The sequence below is a fragment of the Abramis brama genome (assembly GCF_963993115.1).
Source record: "Abramis brama genome assembly, chromosome: 24".
NCBI classification, from domain to species: Eukaryota; Metazoa; Chordata; class Actinopteri; order Cypriniformes; family Leuciscidae; genus Abramis; species Abramis brama.
Window position 1 is genome coordinate 22239621 of NC_139986.1, and position 27097 is coordinate 22266717.

The 27097-nt window shown below is 36.3% G+C and overlaps 1 protein-coding gene across 1 annotated transcript in view; it reads right to left on the reverse strand.

The window, feature by feature from the left end:
- Nucleotides 1-25422, reverse strand: part of vav3 (vav guanine nucleotide exchange factor 3) — a 67456-nt gene extending 42034 nt beyond the window's left edge. Inside the window, exons 1-2 of the mRNA XM_084102380.1 lie at nucleotides 24979-25422; nucleotides 12309-12425 (exon numbers count right to left, since the gene is read on the reverse strand). Coding sequence (XP_083958506.1) covers nucleotides 12309-12425; nucleotides 24979-25182 — 321 coding nt within the window. The 5' untranslated portion in view covers nucleotides 25183-25422. The remainder of the gene's footprint in view (nucleotides 1-12308; nucleotides 12426-24978) is intronic.
- Between the last annotated feature and the right edge of the window lie 1675 nt (nucleotides 25423-27097).

Sequence of the window (27097 nt, forward strand, 5' to 3'; positions counted from 1 at the left end):
GATTCACAAGTACAAACGGTTTCATATTTACTAGATATGCAAATAATATGCAAATATTACAAAAGTTTAACTTCTTATAGTTATAAAGCATAAGAAGCATCCACACATGGACATCTGAGTGAGCATAAAACAGGCAGTGGGAAGAAAATGTGGATGCTGATTAAATGCAGTGATGCAGTGATGCAATTAATATACAAACAACAAACAGACAATCGTTTATTTGCAATAAATAAAAGACTAAAAGAAAGAGACCTGCATAAGGATGTTCTGTCTATTTACAGTTTGGGATGTAGTTTTATATGATTAGCCTCATTTACAGAATGCATTTTTATAAGCATAATTATTTGAATCACTCTTGGATTTTGCAGGTATTGTGACTTTACAGAGGCTTGAAATGTTATATATGATATATTCTCTGCTTTTCCTCATTAATATTATCTGCTTTCATAATCCAGTCCAATACTTTCACACTTAAATAACCAACACCATAAACCGATAAACCGAAACCATGGCTAAAATAACGAAGGTTTTTTATTGTTTTATATTTCAAACTTAGTCTTGTTGTTTGGTACTTTGTGTTTGTATTCATTTACAAATGATTGTATTAATGATGTAAAATGATGTATTAAAGCTTTTCATAACGGTTTTGTCTTCCACATAAAACACAGGCCACAGAGAAAGTTAACGTGCATATTTTAAACTAGTCTCCAAAACTCACATCAGTTTGATTGTACAAATGGTGCTCTAAAAACATCTCTGTCTAATCCCTGTTGATATTCTCCATAATAACGCTGTACTGTAATTTTGTACTCAGTAAGAGTGAATGTTTAATTATGAGCCTCAATCAGACATCAAAATCCCCCAGAAGCCTGTGTGGTCTATTTCTGTGCCTCTGTCTAAAAGCAGACAAGCGTTGTCTCGTAAAGACCATTACGGCTTGTAGACATTTATATCCACTCTCTTATCTCTCCCTCTTTGTGGCTTTCCAGCAGGCACGTTCCTGAAGCGCTCCTTACTTTCAGATTCCAGATCAGTGATTATGGATCACTGGAGCTTAATATAATGTCATTCAAAGATCTCAGAGGACATGTGACTGACATTGGTACAGAAGCTGTTTAATGGGTCCCATGACTGGCAAGGTCGTATCTAACATGACAATGAAATGAATTTTTAATTCAGTTACATTTTTCCATTTTTATGCAGATTAATTATTCATTTTACTCATCTGTGCTTTTATGGATGTTCCCTATAATTAAAGCAGAGCTCAGAAACAGTACAATACTGCCTTATAAATAAAACCACAGCCATTAAAGCAAGTAAAAGTAGAATACACTTACAGATGTTTTAACCTGAAGAATGACATGATCAGCCAGAATGAGATGACTTAAAATGAACAACTTCCATTTGCATATTTAAAAACACTCCTTTGTTTAACTCTTTCATGTGTAGCTCTTCAGAACATAAACAGATTCAGCTATCATATGTTGAACCAGTTGATCCAATTCACACATTGGACTGAACAAATTATTGACATATCTGATTGATTTGTTCACAAACTAGAGTTTAACCAAAGCCCCTTTAAGACAAGTCATTTCACTCTGCAGCCATCGCTGGGCGTGCAAGTGCAGCTCCTATCTTTTTGGATGGGGAAAGATCAAATTCTCCAAAACTGTTCACCATGCTTACAATTAAATTTCATATTTGAAATCACCAATGAAATCTGACAACAACTGTCTCATAAATTTAGTTTCTAAATTCTCAAAGCTAATGCACATGCGCATTGGAAGCGCGCGCCTGACCGACTCCGGAGCTTTTAACGGCAACTGCAGTGTACCAATCTGTGATTGGCTCTTATTTAGAAGGCGGGACTTATTCCGCCATATTGAGCTGCGTTGCTCTTTTCCCCATTCAAAACAATGTGAGAGACGCGTCTTGTGTAATTCTATAGTCTTTAGTTTAACTCACTGGCTGCATCTGAAATTGCATACTCTCTTGAGTAGGTACTTATTTTGAATATAGTATAAGTGTGTGTAATATGAATGTAATCTGTACGTACAACATTCGCAATGTTGACATTATCATGTGACTTACTGTACCAGCATCAGTTGCGTCGCTTCACTACCATTTACAAATCCTCTCCCATTTCCTCATGGGACAGTAAAGTGTCCATTGTATGCATATGCACACTTCAGTATCTCACCAGAAGTAGTTCATCCAGGTACTTTTTTTCCTATTCTTTTATGAGTACTGTGAATTCAGACATACTTCTTTTTTTCACATGTTTTTCACCTACTATATAGTAGGGAAGTATGAAATTTTGGGTGCAGCCACTGGCTTCTTTTGAACCTTTTTTTTTTTTTTCAGTGAACCAGTTGATCCAGTTCACAAATGATTCACAAATCTGACTGATATGTTCACAACTTACTGACTCAATGATCAAGTCACTAAAGAGGAAGATTATTGGTGAATAATAGATTTTGTCATTCAAATCATGTGGACTACTTCTATCCAGATTTTTTGGTTTGTTTTTGTCATTTTTAGAACTTAACAGTCTTTAACAGCTTAACAGCTTAATAGTCTTTTTTTTTTTTTTTTTTTTTTTACTTTTTGTTCCACAGAAGAAATAAAAACGGTTGTTTGTCTGCTTTTTCACACTGATACTTTACCCAACAGTTCATAATAGGACATCTGCAGATCGATTCTTTAGCAGGACAAAAACATAAACTTCATGAACAGGATGAAATTTACTTTCTGGCCTTTGCAACTGTGTTTGCAATATCACCATTTTTGGCAAGTCCATCCTAAACTCTACGCCAATGTTCTAGGAGGTGAAAACAACACTGCACAGACAGAACCGGTGCTCACGTGGCAACATATTCACAACAAGTCCTGAGTAATATTTCGCTGAAAACCCCAACGCTAACACTGATCTGAGCCAGGTGGATCCGACTCGAGAGGAAACAGCTGCTATTATGACCTACATAATGATCTCAGCTCATTGCTTTCTTTCTTTTTATGAAAAATGATAATTTCCTTGTAATGTGAATAAATCTAATTTAAACAGCACACTATTATATGAGACAGTATATAGGCTAATAGGGAACCTCATGAACCCAAGATCTTTATCACAAAATGAAAATGATAACTTATCAACAGCATTTTCTGCATTTCTGTTTCACAACCAAATGAAACTCCACACACAGCTTCTCCCGCACCCACACACTGCCCACACAGCTCTGAGGCATCATCCTTCAGGAACAAAATAGGACAATTATTTAAGTATGCAGAGCAAGTGGAATTTCAAGTGAATATCGTGATGACGAGATGGAATCATAACAGTGGTGTACAGTCTGTCATGTTTTCACTTCTGTTTTTATGGCATCACTGCTTTCAATAAACATTAGTTCTAAACATCTTCAGCCAGTGTGAATTACTGGTCCACAGTCGCTAACTGACATCTATCCCTCGAATAATAAGCATGTTTTATATGCAATAGATTAAAAAAAGTAATTAACATATTTGGCTGATTATCAAACACAAATAATCGCATACTGTATATACATTTTTGCTGAGAAGCCCATAAACAAAATTATTGCAAAGCATATTATTGAATATTTACATTCATGAATGATTGGTTGAATGAATGATTCACTTAGCCTACTCATTTCAATCCTGAATGAATCGCCGTTTTTTACAAATCGCTTGAATGAATCATTCTATAACTTCTAACTTTCCAATCCTGAATGAATCAGCATTTTGAAAAATCTGTTGAATTAATGATTCAATGAGTCACTCATAAAGACTTGTCGCCAACTACTAACGTACTGATGTAACCTGCAGAAACAATATTTGACTGAAAGTTGATTTTACTATTTCTTGTAATTTACACTATAGTGTATATTTTACAAGTATTTATTAAATATTACCGGCAACTAACTGTAGTAGCCAATGAAATGTATACAAATCCACACTCATTCTTATACATTACGGTTATGTCCTGCCCTCAACACATAAACAATACTGTCTGGCTGAAGTTCCCTCTGTGACATTTTTATGATGAAGTTATGCTAAAATATTGAGTGTACTGTATGTATCATCATCCATGTAGTGGACTCAAAACAGTTCCTAAAAATCTGTTCCTGGCTGCATTTCAGTCGAGTGCTTAAGACCCTGAAAGTCTTAGTGAAGGCCTTGGAAGGACATCTTTTCTAAAGCACACGGCTTTGAGCTTCGCTGGAGCTGACTGAGATCCAAACAGATGGCTTGAGGGTGCGCTGGAATAAAAAAAATCTCAAATCTGCAAGCAAAAATATCTCTAATTGGCTTTAAAAATGACACCTTCAGTATAAAGCCTCGCAATGCCACGCTTCCAAGGATCAAACAGCTTATAACGGATTCAAGCGCGATTCGGCTTTTGTGTTTTCGCACCAAGCGCCCACTACAGACTGAAAAAAATCCGTCTTTGCAGCCCACTTTGAAGAGATATGCAGCTTGAACATGATGTGTAAATAGGACACTAAGGTGGTACAGAGTGTTTGATGTTTGCAGTTCTTTACACAGGACCCTTAGTGGTTATGAAGGAAGGGTTAAACGTGCTCTGCAAAAAGCCCCATCTGTGAAGGCACTGACCACAGCAAGGAACCATGCACACCAAAACACACACCTGCCTTTCATCTTCTCAGTGAGAAACATTGTAGAAGAAGCAAGCAGCTTTAGCAGTTGTTCTGATTTTTCAATACATTTCAGGAAATGTATGATAATTTAGATAGTTCCTCTTAAAATATGACATGGCACAATGATCTATACATAAAAGCTTTGTTTCAAAAACTGCTGCCTATATCCTAACCAGTGTTGTTTAGTATCAGAGAGATACTATTATAATTTTTATCATTATTATTTTTTGTATTTTATATTTTATTTTCATTTTAGTTGAAGTTTTAGTATTTTTTGTCATTTTTTATTCGTTTTTTTTTTTTCATGCGTCTATGTTTTTATTATTTTTTATTTTAGTTTTTATTACATCAAGTTAAACTAAATTACAATTTTAAAACGTTGCTTTGGCAACTAGCTGAAATAAAATACGTTTATTTTATTGTTTTATTTTATTTGATGTTATTTTGCTGTAATTGAACCTCAAATATGACTAATTTCAAACACAAAAGCAGCAGCTCTGCATGCCTCACTGACAGACTTTACAGGGTTCACTATTTCAATACTGTTAGTATGTTGCAAAGTGACAGTAACCTAATGTAATTTTTTTGAGAGCTCAGTTCTCCCAATGACTTCAGATGTGTTCAAGGGTCTTGATCTCAGGAAGGGTTTGGTGTCTACACACACACATCATCTAAACACACACCCCATCCCCCTCCGTCGTGGGGCCCCATGAGTCGAGCACAGGAAGCGTGAGTAAGCTCGCAACTCAACCTTCAGGGAACGCCACGTAGTAGTAAGAGTTCGACGAGTCAGGAAAGAGGAAGTGTGAATGCTTTCCAGCAGTTTACAGCTCTCTGCTCGAAGGCATGTGACTCTGTGACTGGAGTTAGACAGCCAAGCAGACAGAAACACAGACAGACAGACGCACAGAGAGAGAGAGAGAGAGAGAGACACAACCTGGGGTCAGCCTAATGAAACCCCTGCATGTAATCTTCGACTCCTGACATTTAAATCTTCTGCATACATAAGTGCACACACGTCACACAGGTATACAACTAGCCTAAAAGTACAACAACAAGTAATGCCTTATGGGATCTCAATAAGGGATACAATATAATAACAGAGCTGGAGAGATTGGAAAACTGCTAGAATTCGCCTGTGCTCAGTTCAGTGAGAGCATGGGTATCATCAATACGTGTCCTCGAGGACGATCAGAGCACTTGACACACACGCCTCCATGTGTGTGTGGTATGTGTTCTCATTCTGAGAGCCTAACACTTCACCACACACTCTTGACTAATAGCAGATGTCAGGTGCTGTAGTTCACATCCCGACATTGTAGCCCTCAGGTCTGAACTGCTTCTAACACTCAACAAAACGATGATTCCTGGATACTATCATTCAGCGTAACGTGTCTTACTTTCTGTAATGAGATTACATGGCTTGAATAACACCTATTTAAAATACAGTTTGCTGTTAGCATATGTTGCTACGCTAATATGTTACTCTAAACTGTATTAGTCTGTTTTAATTAGTTTTAAGTTTTTTTATACTTATCAGCATTGAATGAAATATAATATAATCTCCATTTCTCTCAGGTTTTTCCACAGCAAGGACATTTTCAATTTTTGGAGCATCCTACACATCAAAAATGTGCCTATGTAGCCTAAACATGCTTTCTAGGTAGGCAGCTCACTAGGTTTTTACAGACCGACCACCACGAACCCCCTCAAATGATTTTCTGCAACAACAACCACTCTGCATCCATTATTGAAAAACCTCGTCACTCGATACTCAATAAGCTCCACACATCCGCTCATGAACAAGAGCCTTGAAGGGCACTTCGCCCTCAGGAGTATACGTCTGCATATTTATAGGCGTACTTGTTCATTCAATGTCCATAATATAGTGACTAAAAGTAGTAAAGACAGAGACAAATAAAGAGAGAGGCAAGCTAGCAAAGTGAGAGCAGCTATTGATTATAGTTTTTTTCTACTTTGTGGCAGTGATATATTTAACTATGGAAATCCAATAGCAGCACAGATGCTCACTTTGTCTCTTATTCTACATTTAATACAGTGGTTTTCTTGTCTTATGTTCTTGTTCTATCTCCTCCAAAGCCCACAAGCATTCGACATATGTACAAACAGATCTGATCACTCAGCAACAGTGACAGTTTGAGAAACGTCATTTACAAGAACACACAAGATTTACTGGAGACTAATTTCAACACAATTCCTCAGGAACTTCTGTGACTTCACCACCTTAGCGCAAGGTTCACCGAACTAACTGACATTACGGAGAAATTCACCCATCTGTACTCATCGGTTCCAACTTGCAAAGTCAGCCTGTGTGCACTGAAAATGAAGAAGCAAATACGTCATATTTGAACTTATTTCCATTCATTTGTCAGCAGCATGTGGCTCAGAATAGAACAGAAGTGCTGATGATGGGATCGCATGATTGATGTTTCAATAACATCATGGGATATGTCACATAAAGCTTGTAAGCAAAGTTCATCAAATGTAAGTGTCTAAAACAGCTGCTTGTTTAAGACTCCAAATGATTTTCTTCATGAAAAAAACACACAAATGTTCTAACTTTTCTGAGCTAAATAAATGGTAGCAGTAGAAGCAAAATAGTTAGTCACCATGGGTTGCATTTAGGGTTATTATATAATATGGGTAATTAGGGGTGCACCGATCCGATATTAGGATCGGATATCGGCCGCGATACTGATAAAATAGCTGGATCGGGGATCGGAAAAAATAACAGATCCACGGGCCGATCCAGGTTTTTTTTTTTTTTTGTCGTCGCAGCAGAACCTACGTCATTCAGCTTCACGTGTGTCGCATGCTAGAAGCAACATGGAGCGAGCCAGAGGCCGTTTCTCAATACCAAGTACGCAAACTTCGGACTTGCGTCCGTCCTTGGTAGTTCGGACTTGCCAAGTTCGACTTTGGAGAACGAACTCCCGAGGACGAGAGGATGCGAGTCCGGTTATTCTGCAAATGGAACAGCAGCGCTCTTGATCGCGTCACTCAGCTCGCTCTGGCTACTCCGGTCATCTCTTTATGTATATTTTAGCCAACAATAAAACGAAGTATGTTATAAAACACCACTCTGCCTCTTTTCATTTAAAAAAAAAAAATTAAACATATTAATGGCCACATAAATGTGGTTCAGGCAAACGCGTACATTGATTATCTTTACTGCATATATTTATAACAACACGAAATATAAAACACAACCCTGCTTCTTTTTGTTTTCATTTTTAAAAATATAAACTGACATTTAAATTTGCCATTGCTAATTAGGTGAGCATTCACAGGTCATGTTTGTGATGGTGGTGTGACACTGCACTACATTACAATGTTTGGTTATTATTATTTGTATGTGTGATCAAGTTGTTGTTCGACCAACTTTTTATTTTTTTATTCTCAGGTACAGCTGCTATGTTGCATTTTAAATTCCTGTTTGCAGGACTTTGCACTTTATATTTTTACATGTTTACAATTTTTGGAAACTGTCAGATTACTATTGTATGTTTGACCAATACACTGTTTTTTTGTTTCCACTGCTACATTTTTTTTTTTTTTACATTTATTTAAAGAAGTTTGATTATATTCTATTTTCGATTTGAATGCACAATTGTTTTTTAAATAAATAAGAATTCAACACATTACATACATCTGTTATTTTGTCTTAGTTATGTTTAGTTAGTAAAGTCTGGTGCCTTTAGTCTCTTCAAGGAAGGTATAAGGTGGAAGGTATACAGTTTATTATTAATTCAACTATAGTATCGGATCGGTATCGGGTATCGACAGATACACAAAGCCCAGGCATCGGTATCGGTATCGGGACTGAAAAAGTCGGATCGGTGCACCCCTATGGGTAATATAATATTAGGGTTATTAACTAATACTAAAACTATTAAGGTCATTTTTGTTCATTGAAATAAAGCTGAAATAAAATAAAATATAAATACTAGAAAAATGATAAATGTTGCATTGGCAAATAACTGGTTAGCACTCAAATGACTAAAACTTAATCTGAAATAAAAGTAAAAGTAAATATCTTTAAAAATAACTTCAATAGAACTATTTAAAAATAGTAATAATAAAACGCAAAATCAAATTAAACTAAAATAGAAAAAATAAAAATTTTAATAAAAACTACTGTAAAAAACACTAGTTGCATTAGAATTTCTGTGTGCAATAGAACATTCAAAAAAAAAAAAAAAAAAAAAGAAAGAAAAAAAAAGATGGGTCTAGTGAATATTGTCCACAATAATAAAAAATAGCATGTATTAAAAAAATAAGGCCAATTTTTCCCTATGATGCTCCAGGGGGACTTTCCATGAAATGCACCTGCTAAATAGTACTTGCAACAAATCCATTTCATATCATAGAAATAATGAGTCCTAATTAGCCATTTAGCAAAGAGAGATTACGTCTCTGCTCTGATTGGAGGATAAGAATCAGTGGATGAATAGATGAGACAGATGGATAAATGAGAAAGGAGGACTTTAGTTGAGCTGTCACTGTGGCTGTAAACATACAGACAAACATCGATCAAGCTTACAGCCCTGCAGCGCAAAAGCTTATTACTGGAGATCAATCGCTACGATCTATCAGTCAGTGAGAAAATGCGTCATCACACCAGGCAACCCCGACAGCACAAAGATGGAAAAAAAATGTTAGATTTAAAAGAAAACAAAAAAAATGTTAGAGAATTTTAAGTGGAGATTATTTAAATTTCAGTGAACATTCTAATTCGCTCATTCAAACCTGATACAGATTTAATAAAACTGCTTGCTTACTGTGATAAACCGTTTCCTTACAGTATTTACTCATTTATTTAATACATAGACTAATATATGTATTTTAATTAATAAATTAAAATATATTTACATTTATATATTTACAAACACATTTAATGAAAAATACATTAAAAATGTCAATGAATAAATATATTTATCTTTTTAACCTTCTGTAATTTTAGAAGCTATTTTACAGTGACCTACTGTATCTATGTTGCTTTATTCCAAACTTCATTTCCAACAATATTTGTGCTACACTTGTGATACAACAAGTGTTGGCAGATTTGCCCAGAGCGAGTGTCAGAAGAATGAGACAGATGTTTTGTCAGTCATGTGGAAAAAATTGGTGATGTCTTACAGAGTGTCTAAATGTGTGTGTGAAGACTTTTCCCCTTCTGTGCTAATGAATACATACACAGAGACAATATGAGATAAGAGAATCAACAGATGTGCATGTACGGGATGCTGCTGTGGACAAGATCAGATGACATAAGCTCTACTACTGTACATGTCTGATAGTGAACTAAATGGTGTCAAACCGTCTAAACATTGCATAGCAGGGTCAAGTGTACATGAGCCCCTTGCATGCTCAACAAAGAAAAACAATATTTCTTTGCCAAAAGACACATTAGCTCTAACTACAGCTTTGCAAAAAGCTTTTGGAAACATTTAGTTTAACTTTGAAGCCACATCTATTTTTAAAGCATACAAGGATAAATGGGGAGGTGTAACACCTCAAATGATCGACGTTCACTCAAATGGTCGATTTTGTCACTCCATTAGCTTTCTGCAATGAGTCTGGACGCAGCAATGGTTGCATTTTATGGTGCAGCAAGCACTTTCAAAAAATGATCACACCAACAATATATATATTTAGGCTATATATATATATATATATATATATATATATATATTAGGGGTGTAACGGTACACGTATTCATCCCGAACCGTCACAGTACGGACGTCACCGTTCGGTGCATTCAGTCAGACAAAGAATACAGTCAGTCACAGGCGATCAACACTCCAATCCAGAAGGGGGCGCGCAAGGTAATGCAACGCTGCTTGCTAACCACCATAACAGAAAAAAGAGCAGAGAAGAAGAGATGATCTATGCACCAACCCAAAACAAGAGCTCAGATGGCACGCAAGAGCTTGCTAGTAGCCTATATGCTAAGTTTCGATACATTTTTGTGACGCGCTTCACAAGCTTCACTGAAAGGAAACCAGGACGGCAGAAAGCGGCATCCTGTTTGTTTTCTTTATTTTACAAAAGCACAATGATTTGTTTTTATTGAATAAATAAAGGTTAGTTTTGTCCATTTCCATCTTATTTAAAGGGATACTCCACTTTTTTTGGAAATAGGCTCATTTTACAACTCCCCCAGAGTTAAACAGTTGAGTTTTACTGTTTTCGAATCCATTCAGCCGATCTCCGGGTCTGGCGGTACCACTTTTAGCATAGCTTAGCATAGATCATTGAATCGGACAGGACCATTAGCATCTCTCTCAAAAAAATGACCAAAGAGTTTCGATATTTTTCCTATTTAAAACTTGACTCTTCTGTAGTTACATCGTGTACTAAGACCGACGGAAAATGAAAAGTTGCGATTTTCTAGGCTGATATGGCTAGGAACTTTACTCTCATTCCTGCGTAATAATCAAGAAACTTTGCTGCAGTACCATGGGTGCAGCAGGCGTAATGATATGACGCCCACTGAAGTGCCTTGGAACGCGCAGCTTTGTATGATCCGTTGACGTAATTTCCACTGAAACAGGAAGCTAAGGCAAGACATATTGAATACCCTTTTCAAATAGCCAATAGCGTTTAGTTTACCTCACAGACTTCAATTCGTACTTGATGATTGATTGGATTCAATAGTAGAGGTGTGAATAAATTCTAGCCATTTCATTCTTAACCATTGTACAGTTGGAAAATGGAATAAAACTCGAGCGTTTGAGCAACCGAACACACATCTCCAACCCATATTGCTCCGTGACATGTCAACGCCGGTCGCTTTGGCCAGGTGGTATATAGCATAGAGGGAGGGACGGATTTTAGCGGAAGTGAAACACTAAGTTTTGAATGCTTATATCTCCTAAATGCGAATTTTGTCATTGTTCTGCAACGCACCAGCTTATTCATAACCTTAAGGCTAACATATTCATACTAAAACTAAAAAACTTGAACCTTTAACAAAATCCATATCAAAACCAGCTACAGTATAACTGACGGTATCCTGTTTACACGTTTACTTCCTTGAGGAGAAATATTACTCTCAATATCACATAACATTCATTTAAAGTCTGCTGCTCACGTTTCACAGCAGGTGAGAGAGAGAACTGAGAGGTCGCTGAGTTTGCATTAGGAGACCCTTTGGGGTTTAGGGGCTCTTGACTATATTGATCAGTGCTAGATGTAATACATCAAGACAATCGTGCCACATCCCCTGCCGTCATTCACTGAAGTGGACTAAATAAGAAGCAGGATGAGACGCAGACACTCTTTTTATTACAGCAGACACAGCCAATAGCCCAGCATCTCGGAACATAATCAACTGAGACACAACACCACAAAAAACACATCCAACGCACAGGCTAATGTCAGGAAAATCAAACACAACCCTGCTGTCTTTACCACATCTGTGACCGAGGCTGAAGCTATACCATAAGCTGTGACGGATGACTGTTGCACAAGAAAAATGTAAATCATGCCACTTTGATGATGCTTGGAAACAGAACAAGCAAATATGTCAGTGCATTGTGGGACGAGTGCAGAATGATTGTGCGACTACGTGTTTCAAACAAGAGATTTGAAAGAGAAATTGTATCTTACCTTTCCGAAATCTCGAACGTCGAACAAATCGAAAGCCTCAAACAGCTCGCTCTTCTTCATCCCGAATATCTCTGAGCAGGCGTGCAAAAATGTCCTGATGTTCTTCAAGCAGAGAAACTAGACAGAAATGAAAGGCATATGTTATATTAAAGAGGAATATTTAATATTTAAATGACCTTAATGTCAATATTGGTTTTGAAGTATCATTTTGCATCAACATCTGATGAAGTGCTTTTTTTACAAGCCTGTTCTAACTATATTTTTATTTCAAATGAATTATGAACTTAATCTAACAAAAATAATATTTGAAGATAGTGTATTGTTAATGAACATTTTAATGTATATACGTATGCATTTCCGTGATCATAGCCAGTCATAACAAATATATTTAAAGTGAAAATTTTAGATTTTTTTTAAACTATGCCATTATAAAGTTAAATATTCTACATCCTATTCATATTTATATAAAAAACATTAGTTTAATTTAAAACTGCATACATCAAAATAAAAGTCAAAGTCATATTTTTGTCAAACATTCCTAAATTCAATTAAAAATGAAGGCATATGGGAACTATAACTACAAAACCACATTGGAGAACAAGACTAACCACAGAGTTTTTTATTTAATTCTCCATTCTTATTTCATGTGATACCTGCTCTGAATCATGACTAATGAGTTTGCCAAACAGCAAACGACTGGCGAACATCCAAACACATTCATTTATAAAGTGAAATGAGATGAGTCTCAAACACAAGCTGTTGCATTAAGCTGACACCTGTGTTGACTCATGACCACAGCTCTGTTACAAAACGGATACTTTATCAGAACTCTAGATCCAGATTCTCATCGTCTGACCACAAAACTCCACGGTAACTGCCAGCTATCAAAAATCATAGGCTAATTCACTGAATCATACTAAAGATTTGAGTTCTTGTGGTCTTTTGAGTGAAAAATATTACAGTAATGTTATAAAAGTCAGTATTACTAGTGAAAGTATTGGCTTACAAGTCTACAGTATTTTTAATTTTTATTTATTTTTATTTTTTTTGCATTATGTGAGCAGTACTGTCATTGATAATTATTGCATAAAAAAAACGTAGTTAAAAGATAAAATACTAACCATCGGATACTACCCACACCTGCTTACCAGTTATTAATTTATAACTAATAATGATTTATTTAAATGATCCCTTATTAATGTTATATTTATTATTAAAAACAATAATAAAAAATAAAATGTATATTTTTGAAGTAGCCTATTAATAAAACATTAATTAAAAAACTAAGCTAACACTTTACAATAAGGTTCCATTTGTTATCATTAGTTAACTACATGAACTAACAATGATGAATACTTCTAAAACATTTCTTAATCTCAGTTAATGTTAATTTCAACATTTACTAATAAATTATTAAAATCAAAAGACGTATCTGTTAATATAATTGAATGGACCTGAGCTAACATGAACTACCAATGAACAGTTGTATATAATCAACTAACTTTATTTACTTCACTGTTTTTATTAACTAACAAAGAGTAATAAATACTGTAACGTATCGTTAGATAATACATTAATATTAACCAATGGAACCTTATTGTAGTGTTACCAAAACAAACAATTAATCGTTTTAATGAAATTTTAATACATAATTAAACAATTATTTATAGTTTTGTTTGTTTGTAAAAAATTACATAATTAATAAATCAACACACCAATCGGTAGTAGTTAGTATACACATATTGCACAAAAAAAGTTTTGTAAATTTATAATCTGTAATTTCCTTTCCCAGTATATGCAAAATGCCTAAGTGACATCAGACACAGGAAATTTTCATCAAGAGTGCAGCAATGTGTTCTCACAATAACCCAGAAAACACTGATTATAATCTTAATGGATGTCCTGTCATGGTCTGCAGATCAGCACCTTTACCCTCTCGCTGGGCACGTTCACAAGAATGTGTCTGTTTCTACCAGTTAGATTTTCACCCGCCATCTGTCGTTGGCCGTGCGTCGCCTGTCAAGCTCTTGTAAAAGAGTTTGACATCTTGCTTCAATGCCAAGTTTCTATCTTAAGCAACAAGAGGAAGTGAATACATCAAGAGTCTCTATGTTTTGTGCGGCAGCTGCACCTGTGATTTCTTGAAACACAAAGTGCTCACATTACTATGTAAAACTATAACCTCTGAGAGCAAGGACGCTCAGCCCTCAACCTGAAATCAGACTCGTCCTCTGGCATTTAATGCGCAGAAAACATCAGTCTGGAAAAATTCATAAGGAAAGCTTTTTCTTGCATACAAACTAATAAGTCTTATCTGCGAAGAAGCTTGCAGATCAAAAGCGAGCGACACATGCACCGCCTCTCAGTTCCCATTCCCCCTCTACAGATGACTTAACCAGAGGCCTAGGGCTGCACTTATGCACAGATAAGACAAGCAAATGTTCAGCGAGCAAATCTATTTGACTGTTTACACTTGTTTGGTTTCAACACATTATCAGAAAGGCACATCTCGTGGTTGCCCTGAAGTCTTTAGGAGTCCTGCAGGGTCTGAAGGAAGCTAGATAGAAACAGAGAGGAAGAGGAAAAGAGAGCGAGAGTAAAATAAAGACAAAAACATTAACACATGATGTGCCTAGACACTTTCAGAGCTGTTTTCTGCATTACAGCTGCCTCGGACCCGTCCTGCTCAACCAAACATGGCTTTTAAATCTATCCTGGTGGAAAACTGCTCTTCCATCTACTACTGCACAGTCAGATCTCTGCAGGAAACTCAAGAGCTGTCTTTCTCCTGAAGGGCGTAATGAGACTAATACTAAATGGATAGCATTTCATCCATAATAAATACCATGTGTGAAACAGAAAGCTAGATGGCTTTGAAGATACTGATTCAGTTTTAAATGGGACATACCATAAAAAATGTATGGATTGAGTAAAAGTATTAAGTAAGGTTGGGAATTGAGAGCTGGTTCTTATTTTGCAATTATATTGCATGACATATTGTTTTCTGCAAAGCTAATGACTGCTTGAGACAGGCTCAGATCAAGTTGTTGAACTGTTCATACTTAACGATTAGGTTGGGGTTTAATAAATAAAGTTGAGTTAACTTAAAAAAATAAGGCAACCTATCGCATTCAACTTTTTAAGTTAACTCAACTAATTTGCTTCAGTTAAAATCAACTTAAATACTTTTGTTCATGAGTACCAGGTATTCTTTTAAACTTTAAACTTCTTGTCAAGACAACTAAAAAAAAACAAGTTGAGCCAACTAAAAAAATGCGATAAGTAACCTTATTGTTTAAAGTTAGCTCAACTTTTTTTTTTTACAGTGTGACCACAACAAGCCGATAGTGGGGTTTTGTCTGCGACAGCAAAAAGTCAAACCCCCTTGGTTGAAATCTTGTACCGGTTGTTTTACTGCGGGCCCCCAATGCCCTTGCCTGAAGTAGTACTGTAGGTCATCCTGGACGTTTCGCCTATACTGTTTTTCGAATACTATGCATTCGGACATACTACTCTGTTGGCGTACTGTTTTTCGCATGCTAAATAGTAGGGAAGTATTCGATTTCAGACGCAGCAAGTGTAAACTATGCTGGCAGTTTCCAAATGCAAAGAGGTCAGCTAATCATAACAGAGCTATTTCACATGCAGAAGTCTTAAAGGTAGAGTGGCAAACACAACATGTGTCTGAAAGACAATGAAACTACAGCACATTGCAACTCATTTAGTGCAAGAAACCTGAACTTATAATAAAATGCTATAAAACGTGGATTATATGGCTCCTTTAAAGTCCAAGGGCAGAGTGAAGTGCTCACACCAGTAAGGCTTTCAAGATGAAGGCTGAAGCTTTAAAATTATTCACTGAAATTGATTCTAGGAAAGTCCTGACATCCTCTTAACAGCGATGGTTCCAACGGCACAAAAAATCTCATTCAGAAGAATAAGGAAGTCAAAGGTGTTGTAAATCAGTGGCTTCGGGCACTTTTACAGTGTTCCGTCCGCTGTGGAGAGCACCAGCTGTGAGCCGTGTGCAGCTTTTACCCTTGGTTTAACCAAGCAGACAGCTAAACAAGCTGTCTTGTCAAAACAATGAAGCATCCGTCAGCAAAGATGCTTTATTAAAACTGTGTGCAAGACAGCACTGTGGGTAGAAAGTGACCCAGAGCATCAACTTGACAGTCAGAAGGGCATGCTAGCACTGAAATGTTCTCAACAAAATATGCTTTGCTCAATACATTTATGAGCTCTATATATCTGACATCTGTTATATGGATTGCAATGGTTTTATGAATTGTAAATGTAGTCTGTAAATGCTCTCCAAAGCCATTTAACAACTGATAAAATCTCCATTTAGCACTATCGATGCTAACACCAATGTGGTGTAGTGGTAGAGGGGTTATGAACCATTCAGAATTCGACTGGGAATGCCTTTTATGTTGTAATTAAATTTCTGAATTTGGACTGAAGTAGTAAACAGCATACAGAATTGCACTTTGAATTTGAATGTAATGAAGTAAAAAAATTATTAAAATGAAACGAGGATAGCTAGATAGATAGATAGATAGATAGATAGATAGATAGATAGATAGATAGATAGATAGATAGATAGATAGATAGATAGATAGATAGATAGATAGATACTCTCCCTGTCATTCCAATTCAAATTTCAAAACTTTATATGGGGTGTGGCCAATTCAGTTCAAAGTCAATTCTTCCGTTCAAAATGTAGCACAACCCTGGTGGTTACAGATCTAAACTAGCAGCTGAAAAGGTACAGGTTCAAACTGATCCGACTGTATGATCTATCACCATCCCATCATACCCTTCAGCGCTCTAGGGAAACTGTCCCTGTAATATGGGCACTTTGGACAAAAGCTTTAGCTAAACATCTATGTCAGACAACCTATTTACCTAACTTAAAGGTAAAGCTTACATTTTTGTTAGCATCTTATGGGATTATATATAAAATATTTCCGCTGTGCGTAGCATTTTCTCATAGCAGTTTGGTGTTTAACAAAGCAATATTCTAACCCCTAAGAAATCAATGTTGACCTTGGATACATGCATCCTATAGATTTTCTTAGCATATTTCCGATGCAGCAACTGATTGTTCGTATCAAGTATGGATACTTCTCTGAACCGCACATGGCATCGCATTTTGTAAAATGGACAGGAGAGGCAGAGGATAAACACTGGCTGGTGGCTAAATTGTCATCACTGGCAGATCCGTGGTGAATTGCCCTTCACAGGGCAGTGCACACGGGTTACTGCACACCACACTGGGAGAAGTGAACCGTCAGGGCAATGTGAGAGATGGTCAGTATCACACAGCCAGTGCTACCACAAACAGAAGAACAGCGCAAAAATGTCATGTATACAACAGAACACACTACAAGAGTTTTATTCACACAAAATAGACACATCTAGACACCACTCTCTAAATTAGACATTAGGTCTAACAACTGCACACTTATTGTTATTGTCTAACATGCTTTTTTTTTTTTAAGTACATACTATGATATGTGTGTGCATGTAGTTCCATTTACAGTAAAAAAAATACCTATATAATTAAATATAATCAAATGTGATGTCGTCATTTTCAAGGTGACATTTTTTTTACTTGCAAAAAAAACTTTCAACAATATTTTACTATAAAAGCACATGCATTGCATACATGCATGAATTATTTTATTTTTTATTATAGCAATTATAGTTCTATAGTTTTATTGTAAATGGAATTATACATTACTATAATTTGAATATAATACGTCACTTTGAAAAATTTAATTGAAATTAAGTTTGCTTACTATTTCAACAATATTTACTATAAAAGTTCAGGTATTGTCTAAGTAATTTAACTGGTATATAATGTACATAATGTATTGTCCCATAAAATGTACCATAGTACATTTACAGATAACCAATTATTATTATTATAATTATTGGTGGTGCTAATAGTAGTAGTATTTATTGATTTTTCAGTGGCACCCTCTTTTTCCACTAAAATTACACACACAAAAAATTACAGCATTTTTCCTCCAGAAGCCAGACTACAAATCTGATCCATGCTGTAGGGCACATGCCATGTTTGTGTACTTGTGTAATTTGTACTTCTAAAGGAAGCAGTATGACTGTTCCATTCACAAAGAGCTTAAAATTGTCATCTGTGACAATCCATGTGATACGTTTTGGCAGATTGTGTCTGAATGCTCTTCAACTGCACTCAAAATGTCAATTCTCTTCTTTTATCTCAGGGGCTTCAATTTGCAGATGCATCAGCACTTTGAAATGAAATTTGATATTAGTGCTTCTCTGACATCCTGCTGAAATTCTTCTAGTGCCACTGCATTTTTACAGCTCCGGTTTATGGGCTATTTTTACCCTGACTGAGACAAGATAATGCCCATTTCATTGTGCGCTGTGATGTCATTGCTCCGCTGAGGATCTACTCTAAAGTAAAGGTTGCAGTACAGCTGCAGGATGTGTGCATTTACGTGAGCACCGTGGCGCTGACTGATCACTTTCTACATGTAGTCATCATCAAAAAGGTCATTCTGCCATATGAGCACAAAATAGGATATTGCTGTTTTATTGGCCACTTAAATGGATGCACAATTGGATACTACAATTAAATCTCCTTATTAATGACCATCTCGGTTCACTTTAATGGCACCGGCGCAGACGGCAAATGCTTTTACAATGTTCTGAATACAATTCAAATCTCATAAGAGTGCTGGGTAGGTTTTCCAAACATAATAACCATGGATTTTCTGCAACAAAAGAGCTCTGCCTGAGAATGGAAATGTCTGCCTTCATTTACAAATCCTAATGCGTGCACGTGTCCCTTGGTGACCAGCATAATTCACACATTACTGTGCAAAAATCCATTTGTGCAGTTCCAATCTGAACTGCAAATGTGTGATTCACACTGTCTATAGAGAGTATCTTTATTCATCCTGATCCCCAACCATTTACAGTAGAGCCTGTTACCTTGGTGACAGAAGGAAAGGTCAGTTTCAAAGAGAGAGAGAGAGAGAGAGAGAGCAATCTGACTGGACTTACTAGACCTTGCAAAGATTTGTGCCTCCTGAAAATGTGCATTAATATGCATGATGACATGCTGTTTGTGCGTAGTTTTATTCGTGTAGCGTGATGTAGTGACTTTCAATGTTACTACTGAACATTCTTTAGGCTAGGGATCTGAACAAACCTAGAAGCCTATATGTATTCAATTATGGTATGTAACACTGCACTATTTGTGCTACTGACACGAATAAGGCTTCAAATAATGTACTAATGCGCTTACCAGTACATAACCACACAGAGAACCTTAGAAACCACCTAGAAATGAACCAACAGTCAGTAAAGGGCTGACAAGGCCCGTTCACACCAACTTTATTAAGGGAGCGCTGCAGTTTGGTCGTCTTCCACTTTAAATGCTTGAGGTCTTGATTGTCAAAGTTTTTATCATTCATCAGCTGGAAAAAAAATTTGATTTAACCAACAATATAATTTATCTGTGCCATTGTTGTTATACTTGTGTTGTGGACTCTTTATATTCTTTTATATTTAGAATGATTTTTGTAACTATATCTTTATCCTCCTTATAGTTATCCTTGGTGTGAACGGGCCTTTAGAGCAACATTATTTGGGGGGAAAAATCGAATTGTGATTTTTCTGTGGTTGCAGAGTGGTTCGCTGTGCTAGTTTGTAGGGCTGCACAATTTGGTCAAAACTTTTGTGATGATATATCAATATTCCTACAAATTAATAATAATAACACATTATAAGCGCCAAACTCAGTACATGCAGAGATTAATTTGAGTAGAGCAGCATTTATTGCGAACCGATGCGCTCCGAGACTGTGTAATAGAACACAGTGCAGTGCTTCACTATGCAAAACATTTTTAACAGATCAATCATCTATTTACTTGATCTCGTCTAGACTACTGTAACTCTTTATACTATGGTGTGTAAGCCAATCCTCAAAATGCTGTTGCAAGGTTGTTGACAGGCAGACGAAGGTTCGATCACATTACACCCATTCTCGTCTCGCTAAACTGGCTACCGGTTGAATCCAGAATTATTTTTAAAATTCTAACTCTCTTAATAATCAAGCACATTCTTATCTTTCAGAAGCAATTTCCATCCATAAACCAAACAGGACATTGAGCACCTGTAATTTAGATTGTGCAGGATACTGACAACCACTCACATACCCAAAACTGCACAGTAAGGCCCTGACATCATGATGCAACTTTTGCATGAGCAACCACAATCATATTTTTTTCAGAAAATGTAAATGTCTAGTTATTCCTCTTGTACACTATATCAAAACTTTGGTTTGCTGGAAACCAATGCATCTAGTCCCCGTCTGAAATGTACAAATCGACAGTCCGACACTGAGAATTACTAAAACAACCCTGGAGCTGTTTCAAACATTCAAACACACACAGATGATGCTCTGACCAGTCTCTGACCCCTTTAGGGTCTCACATGGAGCTTTAAACACACTGTCTATGTAAAGGACAGTATATGTGTTATTCAAGGAGGACAGATTCTCCATGGACACTAGACATAAAAAAATAAAGAATATATTTGAAAAACGGCCCAGAATCTGTCATGTACATTTTGTAAATCACATCGTATTACAGTGAAAATTCAAAGACTGAGACAGTGTTCAGACAGGAGCTTGTTGCTCGACAGTTTCAGTGAAAAAAGAGACAGATCTGAGCCACTAGAGGTTCTGATGTTTCACCGTGGTTCAGTCAAGGGTCTTTAGAGGACGTTAAGTTTCATTTCCTTCCTCCATCCCATTTCCTCATTTCCCCAGCGAGCGTCAATGCTCGGAAACTATCTGCCCAACGAGTGGGCGTCGGCATTCGTGTTTCCCCCTCCAACCTAGAGATGAGACCGTGACTATCCGGCATTACAATGACCGTGTGAAATACTCACTTGCCGGACATTTTTTTTTTTTTTTTGCGTTTTGCACAACTGGAAATGAAGGTAAAGGGGTTACGTATTTGGATATGTACTGACTGTAGATAACTTCACTGTTTAATGATGAAACCTTACAGATTTTACTCTCACTGACATCTGTTGAAATCTAAATAAAGTTCTGACGGCCTGCCAAACACCTGTTGCCATTTCCTTTCACTCTTCACAAAAGTGCACATGTTAAACGGAAGAAACCCATAACCCAGCCACTGTCTGATCAACGCAGTGCGTGAGAAAGGCACTTGGCTTTGTGGCTTCCTCAAACTTGCACTTCCACGTTTCACGTTTCAAACATGCCTGTGTTCTGAAACTGTAATATATGCAGGCCCAGATATAATTCGCAGACTGCTGTTTCATTTTCTATGCTGATTACCTATTTAATATAATATTAAATAATAAATTATTCATTAAATATATTAAATTATATAAATCATATAAATAAATTGTAAAATAAATTAAAATAGAAATAAAAATAAAAATAAATATTACTATTTTAACTGTACACTCAAAATCTTACTGAGCCCAAAAATTTGAACAACAGTATATAATTATGTTAAATATATATATATATATATATATATATATATATATATATATATATAGGCCCATCAGAAAACCAACTTTGCCATCATATATATATACAGTGCAATGCATAAGTTTATACACCCATGCTAAAGTTGACTAAAAAGAGGAATAAAAAATCATATTTTGGAAATTGAACTTAATGCCTTAATTTAAAAAATTAGGAAAAATCCAACCTTTTAGGACACCAATTTTCTTTGTGAATGAATAATGTATCGTAATAATATAAATAAAAATAATATTGAGAGCAATGCAAATCAAACTAGCTTTTAGGCTAACTGAAATAAAACCATGCCAATCTCTAGGTATGGTGAAGGCTATGTGATGATGTGGGGCTATTTTAATTCCAAAGGCCAAGGGAACTTTATCAGGATGCATAGTATCCTAAAAATTAATAAATAAATAAATACTTAAAAATAAAAATCTGCCTGCCTCTATGGGAATTTAACATAGGGGTGTACACACTTATGCACCATGTATTTTAAGGAAGAACATTTATTTATTTACGATACATTATTCATTCACAAAGAAAATTGGTGTCCTAAAAGGTTGGATTTTTCCTAATTTTTTAAATTAAGGCATTAAGTTCAATTTCCAAAATATGATTTTTTATTCCTCTTTTTAGTCAACTTTAGCATGGGTGTATAAACGTATGCATTGCACTGTATATATATATATATATATATATATATATATATGTATATATGATGGCAAAGTTTAAGTTGAACAGCTATTAAAGTCTTCATTGTCACTTGATCCTTCAGAAATCATTCTAATGTGCTGATTTGCTGCTCAAGAAACATTACTTATATTATCAGTGTTGAAAACAGTTGTGCAGTTTTATATATCTTTGATGATAGAATTTATTTAAAATATTTTTTTTAACAATGTAAACAGTCTAAGTCTAAAAAGTATTAATTAAAGAAATCTTACAACCCCTAACTTTAGAATGGCAGTACAATTACATATATATATATATATATATATATATATATATATATATATATATATATATATATATATATATATATGTACATATATAATTAGTTTCAAGGTATCTTCCTCAAAATCGGCTGTCTAAATGTAACTGTAAATAGTGTAACCCCTCCTTCCCACACAAAAACACCCCCTTTCTTTCCCCGAATATCAACATTAATGCAGAAATTTCAGAGACGAATTCGCCATTATATTTTAATTACACGCCTATCGTGGGGTGAAGGGAAACCCAAAGTGCCCATTGGGCCCCTGGAGGAGCTCTGATGAGGTGGGGACTCCAGCTTTTAGTTTGGTCTCATCACTGCTTTTGTCTGAGCTGTTCCCCTGGGACGGCTGCGTCTGTGTCCCATGTGCTGTAATGAGTCTTTGATAAAATAGCTGCCAAAAACGTCATGAATAATTCATGCAAGGATTCAGATGTTGCCCTTTAGAGATGGAAATTTCACCTCCACGCTCAAAACACTGGTTTACACAGACCATTTGCTCATTTTCTGTCCCTTTTTTGCATACGTTAGTTCTCTGTGGAGTTCTTCCTTTGGTGAATGGAGACACATCTACGTATGTCAGTGCGGATGAAAATCATGTACTCAAAAAAAGAAACTGTGATATAACAAACCAAATGAAAACAAAGCAGCCTATCTGATGTAACCAGAAGCAAGGGGATGCCTCAAAGCCAGAATGACGTCAATTTGATCAGATGTCAAACTTCCACAGAATATTTATATAATGTAGGCCTATATAACATTGTGTTTTTTCTAATTGTCAGTAAACCAGTGAACCGAACAAGGCCTGTGTTTTGGAAACTAAAAGCTATTGACTAAAGTTTTATTGACTTTTTGTAAATGCTTCTTGGAATCCGCTCTCTGTGACTGCGCCACATTGTAACAAACAAAACAAATGTAACGCAAAGTGTATGTGTGCCTGTCTAGTTACTGGGCTTCCGCGTGCTTAAAATAAAGTTTGTTAAACGTGACTGTGAATACTATATTTGTCAGTTCTATGAAATGTCATTGTGTTGATGGCAGCTTTCACCTCATGTGAAATGATTCATCAACATGAAATCAAGTCCAGACTTTTGAGCAGATGGTGTGAGAAAACACAGAACGAGACATATTTCAGAGGCCGCTGTTTTCAATAAAGCAGCTTCCCGCAGACACTGAAACTAATCCTGCTCTCACCTGACAGGGTACAGCGAACGAGACCAGACTAAAACAGCTTTCATCTGACCCTGATCCTGACCGGAACCAAAAAGCTGTAGATTCATGGTTTTGGTCAAACGATGCATCAAAAATCGATTAATCGCGATTTATCGCATCTAACATAAAAGTTTGTGTTTGCATAATATAAGTGTGTGTGCATATATATTATTATATTTATATACATTTATATATATTAATATATACTGTTACACATTTTCTTTCATAGACGGCTCTCCTTATGTTAAAGGTGCACTCAGTAATTTTCTGTTTGTGTTTAGCCAGCTCTTATTTGTACTAACATAATAGTTTTTTTTTTACTTTATAATTGTATTGTTATGTTTTGAAAAGCATCTTAAACCCTGACTGAAAGTAGGCTTAATACATATATTAAACATATTATTAGTATTGATGTTGTTGTTGTCATTATTAACAGTAGCAACTCAATTGCGTGACCCAGCTAGTCATGTGCCCTCAACATGTTGGTGTCAATGAGAAGCCGACCAGATTTAACATTTTATTACGTTATTGGAATTGTATTATCATTTTAATCATATTTTAAAAAGTACTATTTCCTTTGTAAAATGTTTCAAAGAAAGAAAAATGCACCTTAACAAATCAGAATCTCTCTTCACAGAGAGATTTTTACTGCGTTGCTCACATTCACCGATAGGGGGCAGAATTCAGCACACAAATAACGGTACAGCACTGGCAAAATATCAACTTTCTGTTACAAAATATTTCACGTGCAAGTAGCTATAAAGCAGTAACATCACCTTTTTCATACACATGACACCGTATGTTTCCAAAAATCAAATATGTTTAACTCTGTTATAATTGAGTCTATTCTATTCTTACTGTAAACATACAACTTCTTGCCTTCGTGCATCCCTTAACGTTACCTGTGACATCTGTGGTCTCAGGTTGATCTCCCTCAGGTTGAGGGACTGGGGTCTTAGGTTGTTTAGGAGCTGGCACAGGAGGACCCCATCCCGCAGGGTCTGCGCCAGGTCGAACACCTGAGCGGACTCCCATGTCACCCGATGGTTCGGTGGCAGCACCTTACAATTGATCAGCCATAACGCACACTGTCTCCAATGCTCCATCCTGTCCAGCGATGCACAGTTCAAGATTAAACACCAATCCAAAACCAAAGCGCAAGTGGCGTCTCCTCATCCGATGCGCATAGCAGAATCACGGGCGATATAATGAATGGATGGTGTTTCCAGGGTTGGAGCACCAGCGGAGAGTGACTGATCCGTGTGCTGCTGCTCTCTTCATTCGCTCTTTCACCTCTTCTTTCTCCCCTCCCCGCGCCCTCCCTCTCGCTCTCTCTCTCTTTCACTGTGTCTTCCTGCTTTAGATGTTCCGTATGTTGCGCTGCTGACTTGACACCCGGAACACCCAGAGGACGTTATGTATAGTGGCCGCAAAATGTAGCTTTTTAGCTACGTCAGGCTGCGAATTATAAGGGGGAATATATATACCCAAAAAAGTAGAGGGGTTCTCAACTAAGTAGGCTATTCTTTTACAAATAAGTTAATATATTTCAATAGTTTTTTAAAAGCATTTCAGTGACCAATAAAATTGATTTTCAAGCTAGCCAGAGTTCACTATGACGCTTAGTGTGTTCACACTGAAAATTCCAAAAAGAAAAAGTGCACTTTAAATACCTGGATGATGCACTAAATTAACGGAAAAACGAAGTGTGGAATGTTGGACACTTCATTTTATTTATTTATTTATTATTTATTTATTTTTTGATGCCAGTGATCGTCACATTACAAACAATGAACAATGGCAATAGTCAACATATACTATAAAAAATATTGAACAAATATAGACATTGGCTGCATCGGAAATCGCATACCATATATTAGGCGAAAAAACAATAGGCTATGTGCCAAAAGAAGTATGTCTGAATTCACAGTCAAAAGTAGGCAAAAAGTAGCCTACCCAGATGACCTACTTCTTCCAGCGAGATTCTGAAGTGTTCATACGATGGACACTTTACTATCCCATGAGGCCATGGGTGAGGATTTATGAAAGGCAGTGAAGCGAGCAACTGATGCTGGTAGGTCATGTGATAAGGGCAACATGGCAAATGTACCGGTAGTAGTACCAGATTACAAATTACACACTTTCATACTACATAGAACGTACTTTTTTAGCGATAGTGGAGTAATTACTTACTCAAAATAAGTACCTACTCAAGAGAGTATGCGATTTACATTTTGGACACCATGCAATCCACTGTTGCAACTTTAATTGCATAGCGGAGGGGGAGGGGCATCAGACTCAGATGTTCAAAGACAAAATAAACTTATAAAATTCATACACTACACGGATAAGTACATAGTGCACATGTACATAGAAAAAGTGCAATGTGCAGTGTCATTTGAGACGCAACTTATGTATACATTGGACAGCAGACCTATAACGAAAAAAGTCCTGTCATTATTTACCGTAACACTTCCGCATTTACATATCCCAAGCATATTAAAACGTTAGAAATATATTTTTTTTTTACTGTAACAAATGTAGGCCTATTTATCATTGATAGTTTATAGTAGGTAATCCATTAACTATTACTAACTATTTTTAAGAATGTTGGTAACCAAACAGCTTGACTGACATCTTGACTGACAACAGATCTCGGTCCCCATTGACTTCCATAGTAGGAAAAAATTTATACTATGGTAGTCAATGGGGACCGAGATCTGTTTGGTTACAGACATTCTTCCAAATATCTTCCTTTGTGTTCAGCAGAACAAAGAAACTCATACAGGTTTGGAACAACTTGAGGGTGAGTAAACGATGATAGAATTTTCATTTTTGGGTGAACTATCCCTTTAAGCATGTCCAAATACATTTTGGGCGACACTGTATGATGATTAAATCAGTCCATATCCACAGTCTAATCTTTTCAAACTTGCATCATATCCCCAACTACATGGCAGAAGATTCAGACATACTTTGAGCTGAAATAAGAGGCCTATTTGTTCACCTCATCTGCAGTTT